This window comes from Grammomys surdaster, unplaced genomic scaffold (assembly GCF_004785775.1).
Source record: "Grammomys surdaster isolate TR1022 unplaced genomic scaffold, NIH_TR_1.0 125167, whole genome shotgun sequence".
In the NCBI taxonomy this organism is placed as follows: Eukaryota; Metazoa; Chordata; class Mammalia; order Rodentia; family Muridae; genus Grammomys; species Grammomys surdaster.
The window spans coordinates 17,503-36,706 of record NW_021620060.1 but is presented as its reverse complement, the minus strand read 5'-3'; the positions used below and the strand labels follow the sequence as shown (position 1 = coordinate 36,706).

General features: G+C 41.7%; 1 protein-coding gene across 1 annotated transcript in view; it reads right to left on the bottom strand.

The window, feature by feature from the left end:
• Positions 1 to 19,204, bottom strand: part of Plcxd2 (phosphatidylinositol specific phospholipase C X domain containing 2) — a 29,127-nt gene that overhangs the window by 2,809 nt on the left and 7,114 nt on the right. Inside the window, exons 4-5 of the mRNA XM_028785234.1 lie at positions 13,103 to 13,563; positions 5,202 to 5,443 (exon numbers count right to left, since the gene is read on the bottom strand). Of these exons, the coding sequence (XP_028641067.1) occupies positions 5,202 to 5,443; positions 13,103 to 13,563 (703 nt within the window). The remainder of the gene's footprint in view (positions 1 to 5,201; positions 5,444 to 13,102; positions 13,564 to 19,204) is intronic.

Genomic DNA, 19,204 nt, shown 5'->3' with positions numbered 1-19,204 from the left:
TGTACATGGACACCCCATTGTCCAGTGTTAGTTCACTTGTGCTCTCATAACAACACATTCACCGCTGACTTCAAAGAACTGGAGTTATTCTCCCCTGTTCTAGAGGCTGAAAACTCGAGGTTAAGATCCTGCAGGGCTGGACTTTGTCTGAAGCCCTTATTCCTGACTTGCAGGTGATTTCCTCCTCCCCAGGCCTCTCCCCCCAGCATCCCATGTGTCATTTTCTCTGTGTGCACACACATATTCCTGTAGTCTCTTGCCTTTTGTTTGTTTTTGGAGACTGTATTAATTTTCAAAGATGACCTTGACTGTACCCTCCTCTGTGTGAGTGCTGGGATTACAGGCTTACACTGCCATGCTTACCTTCTATTGTCTCTGGGTTTAAGTTTCCTTTGGACTACAGTGTGAGTAGATTAGAACCCATGGTAATGGTCTTTGAAGTTAATTCCCTCTTTAAAATGCATTTTCTCTAAATTTACTTACCTTCAGATTAAGGTTTTATTCTATTTGAGGGAGGGGCTCAGTACATAGGTCTGGGTGGCCTTGAACTCACAAAGATCTGTCTGTTCTGCCTCTGGAGTGCTAGGTCTAAAGGTATGCACCACCACACCTGGTTGGATTATTATTTTAATACAAGGATTTGAAGAGACAGAACCTAATTCAGTGACATTAACAGGGACCCTACAGGCTTCAACATCAGGCCTCCCGACTCTGTCCTGACTCACTGTGAGTACGATGGATCAGGTGTCTTCCAGTCTGAGGTAAACTACATCAGAAATTCTGTCTGAATTGGCTATATATATTTGTGGCTTCTTTTCAGGATGATGAACCAAAGTGAACAACATATTCTCATGTTCAAACTGCATCTAAAAGTTGGGGATTAGTTTCCCACCAAGTAAACTAGCTGTAGGAAGACACACTGGGTCTTCCATGGGTTTGAGCTTTTGACCAGTGCTTAGAATCAGCTACACAGCACCCCTGTATGGTTAACCAGTTCAGACAGCCTTCGGGGTGCTCATGGGGAGAGCCCATGATTACTCAGTGGTGAAATGACAGTCATGTGAATTGCTGGCACTTGGGAACAGACTCCTAATCAGAGCCACGTTCCTCCTCCACTGATGTGTAGGCACAGGAATGTAGGATCACACCCTAATACTCCCATGACCAGAAAGGGCTAGGATGCCAAGAGAGCTACTCATGTAAGGGGCACATTCTCACTACCAGCTGGGAGGCCTTGCCTCTGTGCTCATGCTGTCTTCATGACGACTGAACTGAGAGGCTGGGATTCTCCAGCAGCAAGACTGAGGGAGCACAATGAGATGAATAGTGGTATTGTGGGTTACCAGCTGTAACCAGTGTGAACTGACCAGATCCAGGCACTACTAACTCAATCACAGGTCTGAGAACACTAAGAAACTAAGCTTAGACATTCCCTCTGCTCACAGCAGTGCCCAGCACTACACAGAAAGAAGCCCGGCAGTCCTGACAGGCTCTCGGCTCCCACAGGGGCTGCCATCTTAAGCTGTAATCTGTGGTGCTGGCTCACTTAGCTTTCCTGCATACTCTCTTACATGAGGACCCACAAGGACCTTAGATGATGTGCCCCTTCTCCACTTCAAAACACTGGCCTAGATTTAAGAATCAAATAAAAACATTTACAAAAGGCTGAAAAGATATTTTTTAAGTTAGTTAAATAATATAACAAGAATACAAATAGTTAAAAATAATAAGTCAGCTAACTTACTAACCCAAGGCCACAGAGACCAGAGACTATTCTCATGAGATTTGTCAAACCTCTGCCTGAGATCTGCTTACACATATTATAGACATTTATAACAACCAATTGTGTACGATTACCCACAACTCTTTCCCTCCCCCCAGCCTTTATCTATAAAAATCCTAAACTGGTGCTGCTGGGAGTTGTCTGGAGGCCAGCGGCGCGGGGCTGAGCGCCCTCAGGCAGAGCAATCATGTCTCACAAACAAATCTACTATTCGGACAAATACGACGATGAGGAGTTCGAGTACCGGTTAGTGCCGGCGCGGAGACTACAGCCAGGCATGTCATGTTGCCCAAGGACATAGTCAAGCTGGTCCCCAAAACCCATCTGATGTCTGAATCTGAGTGGAGAAATCTCGGCGTTCAGCACAGTCAGGGATGGGTCCACTATATGATCCATGAACCAGAACCTCACATCTTACTGTTCCGGCGGCCACTGCCCAAGAAGCCAAAGAAATGAAGCCGGCTAGCCCCCTTTTGGCCTCGAGCTTCACGTAGCTGTCCTCACTCCCTGCCATCTTTCTGATAGTGTGACCATGTTGCTTTCTTATTTCTCACTTTGATATGTAAAAGATACACTGTTTGAATGTGCTGGAACCTGCTTTGCTTCTGGAGTAGAGCCACCAATGCCACAGCCCTGTCAGATGAGTATGACCTCAAAGCCCTCGTGTGCTTGGTATCCTGCAGGTCATATTTGCATCTGTTAGAAGCACATGAAATCAGATCATGGCTGTTACAGGGATAGCGTGAATTTGCTGTTGTGGTTTTTACTGTTGGGTATTGTATTTATGATGACTTACGGATTTATGTTTCAGTGTATTGGAAACTTTCCATTTTATCTGACAAATCTCTATGTTACAAGCCTTGATTAAAGGAAGTTTTTTTTTATAATCTTAAAAAAAAAATCCTAAACTGTTAGATCTCAGGGTCAAATCCCCTGTCTCCTACATGAGATACGTTTCGGTCCAAAGCTTTGTTTATTAAACCTGACACATGTTATTACAGCAAGAGGTCTCTAGAGTGTCTTTGGGGGTCACTTCCTTCATGAGTCCCCCCTTAGAGGGGTCTTTCAAGGCTATCTTTTATTCAGAATAAAGGACCTATTCTGCATGTGAAATAGTCTCTCTTAGCTTCCCACACAGATTTGCAGTAGGCTAGTCTTCACTAAAGAAATGTTCATGTTAGATTTTGCTGAAAGACTATGGGGCGAAGGCTACAGGACTCCTCTGTGTCTCTTCATCTGCCTCTTCCCAGGTACTCTTTCTGTTTGTCTTGACATACAGAAAATTTCACTTTATTGAATAAGTTAATAATGTTAAGCTGCAAATTTACCAAAAGAATGAGGAAAATGGAATAGGAACCTCGACATATATATATAAAAAAAGAAAATGTATAATTCTAGGTCCTTTTAAGAGATACCACACTGGATTATGGTGTTTTGTTTGTTTGTTTTGTTTTGATTTCATTTGATTTGATTGTTGCCAGACATGGTTGCTCACACTTTTGGAGACTGAATCAGGAGGATTGCAACAGTCAGTTTGAGGCCAGCCTGGGCTACAGACAGGATTTCGCTCTGCCATAGCCCTTGTCTCCAAAGAGAGTGTTGGCATCTAGCCTAGTCATAGCTTCTCTTGGCTTTGAACTCACAATCCCCTTGCCTCAGCCTTCCAAATGCTGGGGAAATGTAGGTGCATAGCACCATGGCCAGCCCATGAGTTTCTTTGTTTCCAGCTGAATATGGTTAATTCCATTGAGACTTAGAAGGGCTGCATGGGAAGGAGCCTGTGGTTCTGTCCGTGGTTGACATTATCAGGAGTTCTCAGCATGAAGGAAGAACATAGTTGTTGCTTGCCTTTTAAACTCCTATTTAGGTATATGGCTAGTAACTGAAGCCATGCTCTCAAACTCAGAACAAATGAGTGTGACTGGGCATGTGTCTGGGCATGTGACTGACTGGACATGTGACTGGTTATGTGACTGGGTGTGTGATGTGACTGAACACAGCTTTCACTATCCAAATTCTAGTCACCACCCAGAACTCAAGAACTAAACAGATTCTTGTAAATGTCATTTTTAGAAAACCTAAATACATTAGTTTCTTTAACTTATATTACAAAGGATAGCCCACTGGAAAGTGTATTTAATTAATATTAATTATACATATATACATATATATGTATACATATATATATGCATTATACACATGCATGTACAAATACATACACACATACACACATATACACATGTAATATGCTTTCTAGACATCCTTTATCCATCATTCACTGGTGCCCAGGACAAAGAATATCATCTCACATAAAATGACTAGATCATCCTTGTTTATCTGTATATCAGGCCTAATTCTATCGAAAGGGAGCATTTGAGGCTGTGACATGGTACTCAAGACTCATGGTCACCAATGATGAAAGAATAAATTCCCGGAGGACCATCTCACAGTCCCTAGCATGGAGCACAGCAGCCTGCATTTAATGCTTCTTAAACAGTGAGTATCCCAGCCAGCTGTGTGGACAGTAAGAGGATCACCATGGGTGTGAGTCATAAAAGAAGCCACTCGGTGACACTGGCTCAGAGTGCTTGTCATAGTATCAAAACATAGTGAGTATTTATGGAATAATACAAACATTTTAGCAAAGTATCAAAGGATTCTTAGAACGCTATTCATATACTATCCCTAGAATCCACAACTTTTCAAAACAGTGTGTTTTATGGGGTTTTTTCTTATAATTCTCAAAGTTTTACTGTTGTTTATTCAGAATAAAATCAATATAAACGGTGTGTGTGTGTGATATGTGTGTAGATATAGCTATGTATAGGTACATAAGTGTGTACTTGTGTGGGGGGCCAGAAGGCAACCATGCTCTCATTCTTCAGATATAATCCATTTTGTTTTAGAGTCTCTTACTGGTTTTGAATTTGCCAATTAAGTTAGGTTTGCCAGACAGTTAGCATCAGGCATCCAGCTGTTTCTGCTTCTCCAGTGTTTGATTCTAGGATTATCTGGGATCACATGGGCTCACTGTGCTTGGGAAGGTTTTTTGCAGGGGTTCTGGAAATCAGATCTTTGTGCTTGCAAGAGAAGAATTTTACTAACTGAGCTAACTCCACAGCATAAGGTGTGTGTGTGTGTGTGTGTGTGTGTGTGTGTGTGTGTGTGAGAGAGAGAGAGAGAGAGTTAGTTCAAACTTCTTCTGATGGGGCGAAGTATATAAACCTAAAATTCCAGTATCAAAGAAGCAAAGACAGGAAGATTATGAGTTCAAGGCCAGCCTGAACTGTCTCAAGATAACCACCTAATCAACCAATTAACCTAACCACCCAACCAATCAACCAATCAATCAACCAGCTACCACCACCAATGAAGCAATAACACAAACCCTATATGTGGGGTAGGAGCCACCTCTTACCTGTGAACTAGTGTGTTCTTGAGGCCCCCCACCAGGCCTCGCGCAATAGTCTTCACTCTTGGGGTGAGGATGGCCTGGGAGACATGGAAAGCCCCACGTGGGGCTCGTTCACTCAGGGTGGTCTCCAAGAAGAGGATCAGTTTTTGCACACTGGTGGTGTTTGCCCAGGGTGCCGGAATCTTCTTCCCTGGCCACAGGAATGGGTATTGCTTGTAGAAGGGACAGTGGTAGAAAATGAGAACCTGAAATGTTCAGAGCAGAAAAAGGACAGAAACATTCAAAAGCTGAGTAGTGGAATAGTGAGGGAGAAGTGGATAAACACGCTCAGAAGCAGCAGAACTGTTCATGGAAACTGGGAGAGGGGGGAAAGCTGTATCTCTATGCAAGGTTTTATGGGGCTAACGGACAGATTAGACAGAACTTCACGGAACGTAAGAATGTTGGAGTCTAGAGCCAAGTTCTCTTGGACTCCCTTGCTCCTTTCAGAAGCCATTCATTGTTCACACCTGTGCCTGACCTAACATCTTTTTGACTATCAGGTTAAAGGCTTTGGCATGTATTCATAGCAAACCACCAACTTCCAAGAACAAAAATATCCACAGGCTGCATCCTAAACCTGTAGTAACTTCTCTTGCTATACCAACCAATGGTAATAAATGCATTGCCTTATGGCTTCCTTTAGTTCCTTGGCGAATCAAATCTCATGTGACCATTTCCACAGTGGATATGGTGTTTCAGGCAACTTGAGTTTGTGTTCCAAGCCCTTTCCTATTTGGCTCAATAATAAACTATTTCTTATTCTCTTTGAGGTGAGAGCTGTGTTTTGCATAGATAATGTTTTTATTACATGTGTTTATTTATTTTGTACATGGCAGAAAGATGAGGTGGGACATGAACTGTTGGAGATCATGTGTAGTAGCCAGAATATAGCTTTGGGGAGTTAGTTCTCACCTTCAAGCAAATGGGACCTAGGCTATCAGTCTTGGTGGCATGCTTTACCTACTGAGCCACCTCATTGGCCTAATATATTATTGTTAAGAAGTAAAGAAACAAAGAGTTACTGAGAACTTGCTGTCTAACTCAAGGATGATTACCTTTTTGGTCATACATAAAGGAAAATAATAAAATATAAAGGACATATGCCTATTCATTATAACAAATGTATTTGTAAGAAATTAATATAGAAGTCTTATGGTTGATGCATAGAATTATTTAGATAGGGTCTAATATGCTCCATTAACTCTGAGTTACTGAGGGACATGAGTTAAGGCGATCTACAGAGGATGTGACGAGGCTATCTCCCTGAGGAAAATTGACAGGCAAGGCCAACCGTGCAGAAACAGGATTTTACTGCCAGTGTACATGAGTAGTTATTCAAGGTGAGTAGAAGTGAAAATGTAGTTTTTTTGTTGTGATTATTTTTTTTAAACCAACTAGACACAGCCTTATTACATTCCATCCATACACAGTCCCTGGGAAGTCTCTGCATACCAGGCTGAAACCAGTCTGATCCAGAAATCATGTTTCCAGTGCTCATGGCATTGAGACTTGGAGTAGGCATAGCTCTTGGGGTTTAGATAAACAGTGAAAGCTCATTTGTGAGTGAATAGATTTTCAATTGTACGCACTGGCTCTGATGAAATTACCCATCCCAGGAGAGGAAAGCAATGTGCCACTGGTATCAGGGAAGACCTTGCAGAGGCCATGGACCTCCAGTGGGGCTACTGGAGATGTCAATAATTTTGAAAATAATTAGCAAGCTGTATCTACAGCATTAATTAGTTTCTGGGAGGCAGCTAAGGGACAGAGGGGTGCTATTCTGATTGTCCCAGTTCCGAGCTCTGCTGTGTGGTTTTCTAGAAGAGCTGTATTTTTCCCCTTAGGGGCACGGGTGAGCTCTTCCCAGAGGAATGCCTAGCTCATGTTTACCCTGTGGACTGTAATCTTATGAGTACTCTTTCAGGCACTCAGGAGGAGGAGGATTCTATATGTTCATCTCATTTCCAGTGTGTTCAGGTGATGATGAAGGCGCCAGACCTTTTGAATGTCTGGAGGCAGGGGGTTGCGAACAGGGCAATGTCTATCCTCCTAGTTCTTAAGGGTTCTGAGTAATGCTGAGCACTGATGGTGACTATAGTAAACACATGTGTTAATGAGGTTAATCACAGGCTCACTGTAAGCAGATTGCTGGGGAGACCCAAAGATTTGCCGCTGGCACTGCAACTGGTTAGGTTGGAAGGGTGAAGCCTGAGGGAGAGCTGGGCAGTAGGGTTGGGCAGGAAGCCCTGCAACCCTGTTACAGGCCTATCAAGTGGTATCTAAGACAACTGCCCCACCCAGTGCTGTGCATCCATGCACTAGAGGACAGTACTCAACGTTACTCTGCCTCAGAAAATGTGTAATTAGTACAAATTACACAAGAAGGGGTTTCTGTCCTTCCCCCTTGGTCTTCTTGGATAGTCTGATCTGAGGGTTGCTGGGAGGACCTCTGCTTATAAAACAAAGGTGTAGGGGCTCATCGAGATCTCATCAGATCTCCCTCTCCACCTCCTTGTGCCAGTTTCCTCTGAAATATCCCCTATCCAGCTCCCTAGTTCATTTTCAGTTTTTCTCTTGATTCTAAGATGGAAAATCTCATTTCTTTTAAGAACAGTCCCTCTGGTGAGCTCTTCTTACTGTGATGGTTCCTTTACTGGGGCCTCTGGGGTCCTGGCTCATGGTGTGCTCTACTTCTCAATGGATTATAAAATCTCTTTTTCATACCATGTAGGACACCAGGCTTGATCTTATCTTACATTTGCAATCTATCTTAGGTTGATGGATTATTTCTAGTAATTATTTTTCTTCTTGTCTGCAGGAGCATGCATACCATGGCATACATGTGGACACAAGAATGTAACTTTCAGGAGTTGGTTCTTTCCTTCTACTCTGGGTTTGAGGAGTTGAACCGAGATGACCTCAAATTCAGAGATTCTCCTGCTTCTTCCTTCTGAGTCCTGGGACTAAAGATGTGTACCTGTGGATCCTGTCTCTCTAACTGAGGTGTCTTGGCTGGCCTCAGTGGGAGAGAATGGACCTAGTCCTGTAGTGACTTGAGATGTCAGGTTGGGTTGGTACCCAAAGGGGACCTCATCCTTCTCAGAGATGAAGGGGAATTAGGGATGGGGGAGGGGCTGTGTGAGGGAGGGACTGGGAGGTGAGGGAACAGTGATTGGGATATAAAGGGAATAAATAAACAAATGGGGGGGGGGTATGTTCCACCATGGCCTGTTGGGTTATAAATTTCCTACTTTCTCATTTAGATCTCAAATACTTCCAAACTGTAGGCTGAATCCTCGAATTTACTGTACCCTTAAGACCTTATCTACTTGGGTCTGCATCTAAAATCTGTGAGCTGTGATATAATTACATGTTGAGTAAATGAAATGTGACTGAGAGTAGAGTACTTCCTGATATTAAATTCCAGTAATAAAACACTGAGGGAGGGATGGGGGAGAGGTAGCAGGGCAGCTCATTGCATAATGAATATTTAAAGCCTGGTCACAAGTGTGACACTGCCCCAGCATGGGGCCAATGACTGGTGGCTCTCCTTGAGTGCTCCTGTTTCAGCTTTAAAGAGACATTAGGTTGGGGATACTCTTTTTCTAATATATCATTTCAATCTCTTTTCTCCTTAACCATAGGACTATTTGTAGTGGGTAACGCTGTTAAATTAGCCTGTGCATGTGAGTGTGTGAGCATGTGTGTGCGTGTATATGAGTGTGTGTATTATGTATGGAATGTGTACTTGTTAGTGTGAGTGTGTTCATATGAGCAGGCACATGTGGAGGCTAGCTAGTGGTTGATGTTGGCTATCTTCCCTTGATAGCTTCCCACCTTTTTTAAAGTAGAGGTCGGAGGACAACATCTGGGTTCAGTTCTGTGGCCCCTCTGTGGGTCCTGAGGGTCGAATTCATGTTGTCAGGGTTGGCAGCAAGTTTCCTTACCTGCTGAACCTCTTCTGTCCCCTGAACCATTATTTTTTTTGGGACAGAGTCTCTTGGTGAATCTAAAGTTCTATTTAGCCAGACTGGCTGGTCAATGACCTCCAGGGATCTGCCTGGTTTTTTTGTGCAATCTGTCAACCATCCAGACTATCATCTGTGTACCAAATTACAAAATGTTACTGACCTCGTATTTAACCTTACCTTACCCTTTCATTCAAATGTCCACCCCTTTTCTCAATGAGAACAATCAAAGGCCCTTTGGGAATAGGTTCTTAGTGAAACAAAAGTGTTGTTATTTCACAACCCAGAAAAGCAGTTGTGAAAGTCATCAAGGCCTATGGGAATACTAGAGAGAAACCAGCCAGTGAGGGAACCCTAACCCACACTCTCACTCACATTGCCTCCTTGGCAAGTTGCTGCAGTATCTCCATTTCTCAATTTTCCCATCTGCAAAATGGGGGGCAATATCAAATGCCTATCTTTTAGTGCTGTTGAGAAGATCAAAACAGTTCATCTGATTCTGGTGGCTTAGTAAAACTGAGGTGGCACTTCAAGAGTTCTGGGCAAGCCTGGGCTACAGCATAGCATGACCCCACAACAAATAAATAAGTAGGTTAAATTAAATTACATCTGTGAGTCTGAATAGTATTAAACTTAGTTGTGGGAGAAGAGATATGATACACAGTTGGTGCTTAACAAATATTTTTAAACAAATAACTGAGCTCTCTTTCAAGATGAAGTTCCTTCCTCCTTGAGTGAAATGTTTGTTTTTTTAAATTTTTATTATTTATTTAATTATATGTGTGTGTGAGTGCATGCACACATGCATGTGCACATGTGCGTGCCTATGAGTGTAAGTACCTGTGAGCCTTGAATGCACACTGAGGCCAGATGAGAACACCAGCGTCCACTATTGCTCTTTACTTATTCCTTTGAGGCAGTCTCTCTCTGAACCCAAGGCTTGGCTCGAATTTTCTTGGCTAAGCTGGAAGTGCCCAGGGACCCACCTGTCTACACTCTTTATGGAGCTGGAGTTATAGTCAATTATTTGCCTTCTTTGGTTGGTGCTGGCACCAGAACACCTGTTCTTATGATTGTAAAGCAAGTGCTTTTGACTGCAAGACAGCTCTCTGGTCCCCCCAAAAAACTACTTTAATAAGTTTTTCTTCGAACCTGGGATGTGGAACGATGAGAGAGCTGTTTGCCTAGCATGTATAAGGACCTGAGGTCTTTATTCAACACTTTTTTAAAAGACAGTTTTCTTAATGTACTTAATGGGATGGGAACAACTTTGAATGAATGCATCCTTTTTGTTTTTCTTGGATAAAGTTCAAGTCAGAGGCTGTCCTTTTCCAAAGCTCTCTTTTTCTGCTACCGCACCTTGGTATCAGAGTAGAATCCATTTGAGGCTTATCTTTTTACTGAGCATGTTTCTCAAAGGTACATGTTTGGAGGTTCATCTTTACTTGGGGGAGGGGCATGGATAGAGGGTATTAACCAAATCTTAGATGAGACAGAATAGTGTCCTACTGACCAATTGGCTTGTGTCACAACTTTGCCTTGGGCAGATATTGGCCAAGCCATTAAAGGTCAATTTAGATGTCAAATAGACTGCAGACAAACTTTGAATATTTGTCAGTGTGCAGTCTGAATGAGAACGTTCCCTATAGCTGATATATTTGAATATCTGGTCGTCCAGATGGTGGAAATGTTTGTAAAGGATTAGGAAGTGTGGCCTCGTTGGAGAAGGTGTGTCACTGAGGATGGGATTTGAGGTTTCAAAAGGCATGTGCAATTCCTAGTGTTTTCCTTCTCTTTCTCTCTGCCTCACTGTTGTGGATCAAGTTGTGAGCCCTCTGCTAATTTTTGCTACTATGGCTTTGCTCCACCATCATGGACTTTCTGAAACCATAAGCCAAATCAAACACTTTCTTTTATAAGTTGCCTTGGTCATGGTGTTTTATGACAGCAATAGAAATATAACAATGACAGAAGTTGGTACCAGAAGTGAGGTTTTACTGTGACAGGCCTGACTGTGCTAGTTTTTGGAAGAAAGAGGAAGAATTTAGAATTTCAGACTAGGAAAAATGTAGAACACTATAAACAGGACTTAAATGCATAATTCTAGTAGATTCTGAGATCAATGTAGACTATAGAAGTCCAGCTCATGAAGTTTCAGAGGGGAATAATATTAACAACGGGGCTAGAGACCATATTTTGGCAAGGAAATTGGCTACTTTTTGTCCTTGTTCTATGATTTTTCCTAAGGCTAACTCGCAGAGTTTTAGACTCATTTCTTTGGCAGAGATTTCAAGACAGCTTACTATTGACTCTGTCCTGTGGTAATCACACAGATCTACAATTAAAATTAACAATAGGGGCAAAAAGAAATACAAGCTATACATTTTAAGGAGGAAAAGTGGCACCAAATTTAATGTTGGTGCCAAGACTTCTTCTGAAAGACATAAGATTAAAGAGAGGCTTGATCTTAAATAGAATAAAGGGAGGGGTGTCCTCAGGGCAAGACTTCAGCCAGATAAACTTTCAACTTCTAAAAAGGAATTTTCTGCTTGAAAAAAGCAACAACAAATCAAAGCTTCTACAAATATGATTTCAGGGTGCCAAGTTGGTAGTCAAACTTGGAAGTGTCATTCATGTTGTTTGGACTTTAAGAGTCATGAAGAATATGAGAATAAGGGGGTTATGGAATCTTCCTCCATTGTGAAGGGGAGCCACTGAAGCCAGGCATGAGGCAGGGGTCCAAGAGACTTTCATGAAGCTGTGAAAGTAATCCCTAGATTGTGTTGGAGAAGGTAGAGGTGCCAGAGTCATGGGATTTCTGACAAAGTGAGCTGCATATAATGAGTGGAACCAGCCTAAGAAAGAGAAATATGTTGCAAACAGAAAAGTTGTAAGTACAAAACCATGTAAGTCCTTTGACACTGGACGTGAAGGTACAGGACTTGGAGTTTGCTCTGGAGTGTTTTAGTCTTGCTTTGGTCTGTATTTCTTCACCATGTCCTCTTTTATTTCCCTTTGAAAATGGTAATGTATATTCTGTGCCATTGGGTGTTGAAGGTATGTCATTTGCTTTTTGCTTTTGCTTATTGTAGGGGTTACAGCTAAGACACTGCCTTGAGGCTCAAATCAGACTTCAGACTTTTAAACAAGTTTGAGACTGTAAAAGATGGTAGGAACTTTTGAATTTGGATCAAATGCATTTTGCATTATAATATGCCTACAAGTCTATGAAGTCCAGGGAGTTGAATGTGGCCTGTGGAGGCTTATATATTTGAATCCTAGGTCCCAAGATGCTCAAAATGTTTGATGGATTAGGAGGTGTGGCCTTGTTACTCATGTTCACTAAAAGTGGGCTTTGAGGTTTCAAAAGGTTTCAAAAGACTTGTAACATTCTCAGTACTCTCTCTCTGTCTGTCTGTCTGATTCCCTTTGTGTCTTTGACTCTCTCTGTCTGTCTCTCTGTCTCTCTCTGTCTCTCTCTCTGTCTGTCTCTTTGTCTTTCTTTGTCTCTCTCTCTGTCTCTGTCTCTCTCTCTGTCTCTCTGTCTCTCTCTCTCATCAAGATGAGAGCCCTCAGCGATTCCTTTGCTCTGCCATCACTGACTCTAATCCTCTAAAACCATAAGCCAAATTCAATGCTTTCTTTCATCAGTTGTCTTGATCATGATGTTTTGTTACAGCAATAGAAAAATAAGTAAGACATCAAGCATTAATCTCATTTCTACCAGGCCTGTTAAATCTCAGAATCTAGATACTCTTCTGCACATGCTCAGTACTTCAAGCAATCTACTTGTCCAGCTCCTGTGCCTTGGGTTGAGTTATTTCACAGTGACAACCTAGGAAAGCAGAGTTGAGTTCTTGCTCTTGGAAGAACCTCAGCCCTCCTGCCTCTTACCTGGTACTTCTTTTCCCACAGGCTCCGCAGTGTCATGCTTTCCACACTGCAGGCTGGGCACAGCTTGTTCCCAAAGGCCTCCTGGATTCGCAGAACCAAACATTTGTGGTGGGCCTCATCCATGGCGTAGAAGTGGTTGAAATCCAGGAAGATGATCTCTTGAGGATGTTGAGTGAGGAATGCATCAATCTCCATCAACCCATCGCAAACCTTGATGCCAAAGAGCCCATGAATGAAGTAAATCTCCTGGTCAGTGTCTCCAGGCTTAGAAGACACACGTAGGTCAAAGTAGCGAATACCAGCTTCCAGCTGCTCCCGGAAGGTCAGGTTCTGAGTTACAGACCATTTCTTCATTAATTTCTTCACCAAGGAGATCCGGGCAAGGCGTTTGACAGCTTGGGTTTGGTCAGGCCCCACTGGGGACTTTTCATCTACCCAGTAGCTGAATGAATCATGGGAGCCTAGATAAGTCAATAAAGGGAGAAGACCAGAGATGAGAGAATCCAATTGATATGACAACAGTGAGAAACAAGAGCACAAATACATTGTATGTAAGTACTTGCAAAAATTTTCTAGCCTGCTGGGAATGAAATAAACACAAAGAAAAGTAATGTAGCCTTACTAGCAGCTCGTTAAGCCTAGGGTAATACTATAATTCTCACATATTGCTAGTGTAAGGTAAATTACTAACTTTTTGGAAAGCTATTTAGAAATATGCTCAGAAATCAGAGCTTTAAAATATTCATAGCATTTTGATCTAGTAATTTCATTTCAGGGAAGCTATTCTGGAGGAAATAGACTCAAATCCTTGGAAAAAACAAAGATGGCTACCAGAGGCTATCACAACAGATGCAAACCAGAGGAGGCTTACGTCCCTCTCACAGGATGTTTGTCTGTATTACTTGTTCCAGTGAAATATGAAACAGTAAATATAAACGGTATAACACTTTGTGCTGACCTCAGAAGTGCTGGGGCAGACATGCCAGTAAAGAATAAAAAGATATATCTGATACCTTTATAAGAAAAGCCTGGGAAGACTAGGACTAGAAGAAACATAGTAAAAATTGCATAAATCAACCCATAGCCACCACTATATCAAATGAGGAACCATTCTTATCCAATGTCATTTCTTTAGTCTTAGCAGGGACATTATAACCAGGAAGAAAATGAAAAGGGAATAGACAAGATAACTTTGTCTGCAGATGATGTAATTTTGTTCATAAGATCCCCTGAAGGTTCCACAAAAAAACTTCTTCAACTGATAGTGTTTTACCTAGGAATTCTATTGCTGTAATGAAACACCATGATCGAAAACCAAGTTGGAGAGGAAAGGATTTATATCACTAAAGAAAGTCAGGACTAGAACTAAAACAGGGGAAAAACCTAGAGGCAGGAGCTGATGCAGAGACCGTGGAGGGGTAGTGCTTACTGGCTTGCTCCCTCTGGCTTGTTCAGCCTGCTTTCGTGTAGAACTCAGGACCACCACACTAGCCAGGGATGGCACCATCCACCATGGTCTGGGCTCTTTTCTATCAGTCATTAATTATGAAAATGCCTTACAGCCAGATCTTATGGAGGCATTTTTTCAATTAGTGTTCTTTCCTTTCAGATAACTAGTTTGTGCGTCAAGTTGACATAAGACTGGCCAGCACAGAGAGTGATTTTTTTTTCCAGCAGAGTGGCAGGATACAATATTAACAGGCAATATTAATACTATTAATGACAAAAGTTCTGGGAAAGAAATAGGGAAATAATACTATTTGTAGCAGCCTCAAAGCAAGCAAGTAAACAATCTTGAAATAAACCTGAAAAAGAAAGTAAAGGGTCTGACAGTGGAAATTTTCAAACACTGAGAAATTGAAGAAAATACTGGAAAACAGAATGACCTTTATGCTCAAGGATTGTCAGAATAATGAAAGGACAGACGGTTCTCAAAAGGTGAATACAAATGGCTAATAACCATAAAATATGTATAAGCTCACTAGCCATCAGAGAAACGCAAATTAAAAATACATTGCTACTCCTCATTCTAATCTGAATGACAGCCATTAAGAAAACAACAACAAATGCTGGTAAGTATGTAGGCATAGTGGAACCTTCATGCACCAATGACAGGGATGTGTGGTACGGTCACTATGGAAATCAGCAAGAGGTTTCTAAAAAAAAAAAAATGGAAAACCCACATGATCCAACTACATCACTTCTGGGTATTTACTAAAGTCTCTCCCTCTAGGTTCCCAAGAGCAGAGGAGGTTAAAGAACATGTAGTGTATATATACAATGGACTCTTTCAGCCATAAAACAGAATGGATTTATATCAGCTGCCGGAAAACAAATTCAACTAGAAAAAAATCACATTAAGGGAATTAACCCAGCCTCTGAAAGTCAAAGAGCATATTCTCTCTCATTTGTGGTTCCTAGATTTTAATTCAACACATAAAATCACATATGCTCACATGACATTGAAACAGAAGCAAAAGTGAATCAGGGGACAGAGGAGACTAATGCAGGGGAGGGGTGAGAGAGGTATAAGGAGGCTCAACGTACAATATACACTCATATGAAAATGGCCGAATGTTGGGCTGGTGAGAAGGCTCAGCAGTTAAAGAGTACTGACTGCTCTTCAGGAGTTCATGAGTTCAAATCCCAGCAACCACAATGGTGGCTCACTACCATCTGTAATGAGATCTGATGTCCTCATATGGGTATCTGAAGACAGCTACAGTGTATTTTGGGCCAGAGTGAGTGGAGGCAGAGTAAATCTGGCCAGAGCAAGAGGGAGAAGGGAGGGGAAAGAAAAAGAAAAAAAAAAGAAAGAAAGAAAATGGCCGAATGCCACACAGTACCATGTGCAATGAGTACACAATGGAATTTAACAAAGCAGAAATTCCTTGAACTCGTCTCAAATATACAGTGCATTATAGTTTCCTATAATCATCTCAAACATTTTGGTAGAACTAGTAAAATAGGCTTTTCCTTCCTATTTGTTCAAAATAGGAAGTAAATAAAATGTAAAGGAATATATCTATAACTAATACATGTATATCTTTGACTATAGAATGATATATAAAAGTAAGGTATATTGAATCTCACACTAACTTGTGTATAACTTGAACCATAATTTTGATCTTCTGTAATCTGGTTTTGCTTAAACATTTAGTTTATCTTATATTTTTCTTACTTTAAAAATAAAATAGCCTATAACAATTGTACTCACTAACCTAGCCCTGTGTCTAACCAGAAGGTACCAGATCTAGGCACAGAAACAACAAAACATCCACAATGTCACATCAAACTCATTTCTCTACTTTATGCTTTCCACAGAAATATCAACACAAACAAAAAAGTACATGTGTGTACTGCTTTACTCTTACACAAGTCTAAGACAAGAAAAAGGACATCTTGAGAGATCTGATAGATAAACACTTCAGTGGGCTTGACCCTCATTAGCAATGACATCCTTTGTGAACTCATGTTCACAAACTCAGCTGGAGCTGTCATTCCTACCCTGTAACTTAGAGCCGAAAGGGGTAGATGCCCTCCTAGACACTGAGATGATTGGTGTGTGTGTGTGAACTACATGTGACCACGGTCCCAAGGTTTAGGATAGGGATGTTTCCAACTATATTAGAACACATTTCAGTAGTAACTACTTAGGTGGAAATGATCAAGTAACTCTCCTTGTGTTATTGCTTTCCATCCTGTGTCAGCCTTCATATTTGATACTTATGGTGCTGGCAAACTTGGCTGGTGTTTGTACTGGATATATGATTAGGGACAACACAGATGTAGCTACATTCTGGGTAAAGAATCTGCATTCTAGGTGAATAAAGATGTCAGGGGCAGCCCTGCTTATACACTGAAGGCCTAAACTCAGCAATAGGCCTGACATACATGCCTGCTAATACAAAGTCTTGGGTCTCTGTGGAAAAACACAGAAACAGATGACTAGAAGCTATTGTAAACAAGCAGTTTTGGTGGAAAATTGCCAGGCTGAATACATAGACCTTGTAGATAGGTAGCCTTAGTGGATAGTACCAACTTAGATAAGGATAAGTAAATCATAGGCAGACTCATAGTGACCTGTCTCCTGAACCTTCTCTCAGCTGACACTCTGTTCTGGAAGATATCTGTACTCCCCCTGAACACCTATGCTCCTGCATCATCCCCTTCCCCATGTCCTGTCTTTTTTGTGTATATGACCCATGTGTGAAAAAGTAAGAATGGCAATCTGATCAGACTATATACAGATCATCATTTCTTTGTGCCTTTGCCTGTCCCCCCCCCCAACGCACTCTCTTTCAGGTGAACCCCTGTTTAATGCCCTGCTGGACAGGACACAGTCTTGGTTTTGTTGTTTTTTTTTAAATGCATTTAAAAAATTTTAATTTCCTTGATGTATACCAGAGAGTAAATGATGTACATATCTGTGGTGTAAGCATGTGGGGTGTATGTGTGTGTCTGTGTGTGTGTGTGTCACATGTCTATTTGTGCACAGAGGCTAGAACCTTGATACAGACTCTCAGTAAACCCAGAGCCTAGGCTAGTGACTAGAAAGGCCCAGAAATTCTCTTGCCTCTGGCCTGAGGCCCTTGTTTTGATCCTGATAGCCACATTATACATATACATGTATGTACATATACATATACACATACACATACATACAAAATATATAAGAAATTTATGTGAAATAGTTTGTCATATTATTTCCTCCTCAAAATAAATCATCCTATATTGACTTTGCTATCCCAGTATCTCAGAAAAGTAAACAAAAGTAAGACTGGTAACAAAAGATGCTTTATTTTTATGTAGCTTCCAGAGCTTGGAAGCTATTCAGTTAAATATTAAGAAACAGTATATTTGTTAATCTTTAGGTGAACTGAATTTCACAAGTGAGAAAATTACCAGCATATTTCAGGTAAAAGAAAAGCTATTACCGACAGAAATGTGGAGCGAGTCCCCCTGGACCTTCTGCATTGGGTCCTCTCGCTAATGAGGCTCACTGGCTTCTGCTTAATGTCCTGCTTCTTTTGGCTGCCCAGAAACAGGGAATTTTTATACCTCCTTATTGAGAGATTTATTACAAGTACCTTACATATAATGGTGAACAGCCAGTTCTCTCTTCCTTCTAAATTGCATTAATGAGCCAGCTGTTAGGGACACAGTATATAACAGTGCAAGGCATACACTCAACTTAATTCTTGCCTGGGCACCAGGGAATAGCTGTTAGCCAAGTATGGTGGAGAGACAAATCTCTGGAGTGTGCTTGTTGGTATTGAGCCCAGTTTCAGATCCACTGGGAAATGTGCTAACAACCTCCGATGCTTTGCTCAGTCTGAGAACTGTGCAGAAATGTGACAGCCATGGGACCCCAGGGGCCATTTCTGGTTGCACAGGACACACACCATTCCCAGCCCACTCCACCGAAGAAAGGAGAGCCCACCCCACTGGAGCGAGAGTGCACTGAGTTCTTAAGAAGGACAAATCTCACCCCAAGTCTTCCTTTTAATTTCTCAGCCCACCTCATCCTTCCTATAATCCTGTGCAGCACTGTTGCCTGCAGGATGGGCTATTGGTGGAGGCTGCTGACTGCATCACAGGGTTGACTTCTAGGTCCACAGAACTCAAAAATAATTATCCCCAATAATAGGTATTTTCAATACTTTGCCCTTTCTGCTTATTTCCCCCCTAGAAAATATTTGTTAACATAGAATCAATAAAATGACAGTCAAGTCAATATAAAGTTTTGTTAACTGGCTGGTAGGGAGAAAAGACTTTAAATCTAGTCTCTTTAATTATTAATTATTGACAAAAGTTCAAAGGTTCTTTGTGGGGTATAACAAATACTTGCTGGTTGACATCAACAGTAGACTTTGGAAATAAACAATTCACTGTGTGTTCAGATCAGGTAGAGTGTTCCCCAGGTCGCTGGAAATGTTGATCCCAGTACTCAGGAGGCAAAGGCAGAGAGGCAGAGAGGCAGAGAGGCAGAGAGGCAGAGAGGCAGAGAGGCAGAGAGGCAGAGAGGCAGAGAGGCAGAGAGAGAGAGAGAGGCAGAGGCAGAGGCAGAGGCAGAGGCAGAGGCAGAGGCAGAGGCAGAGG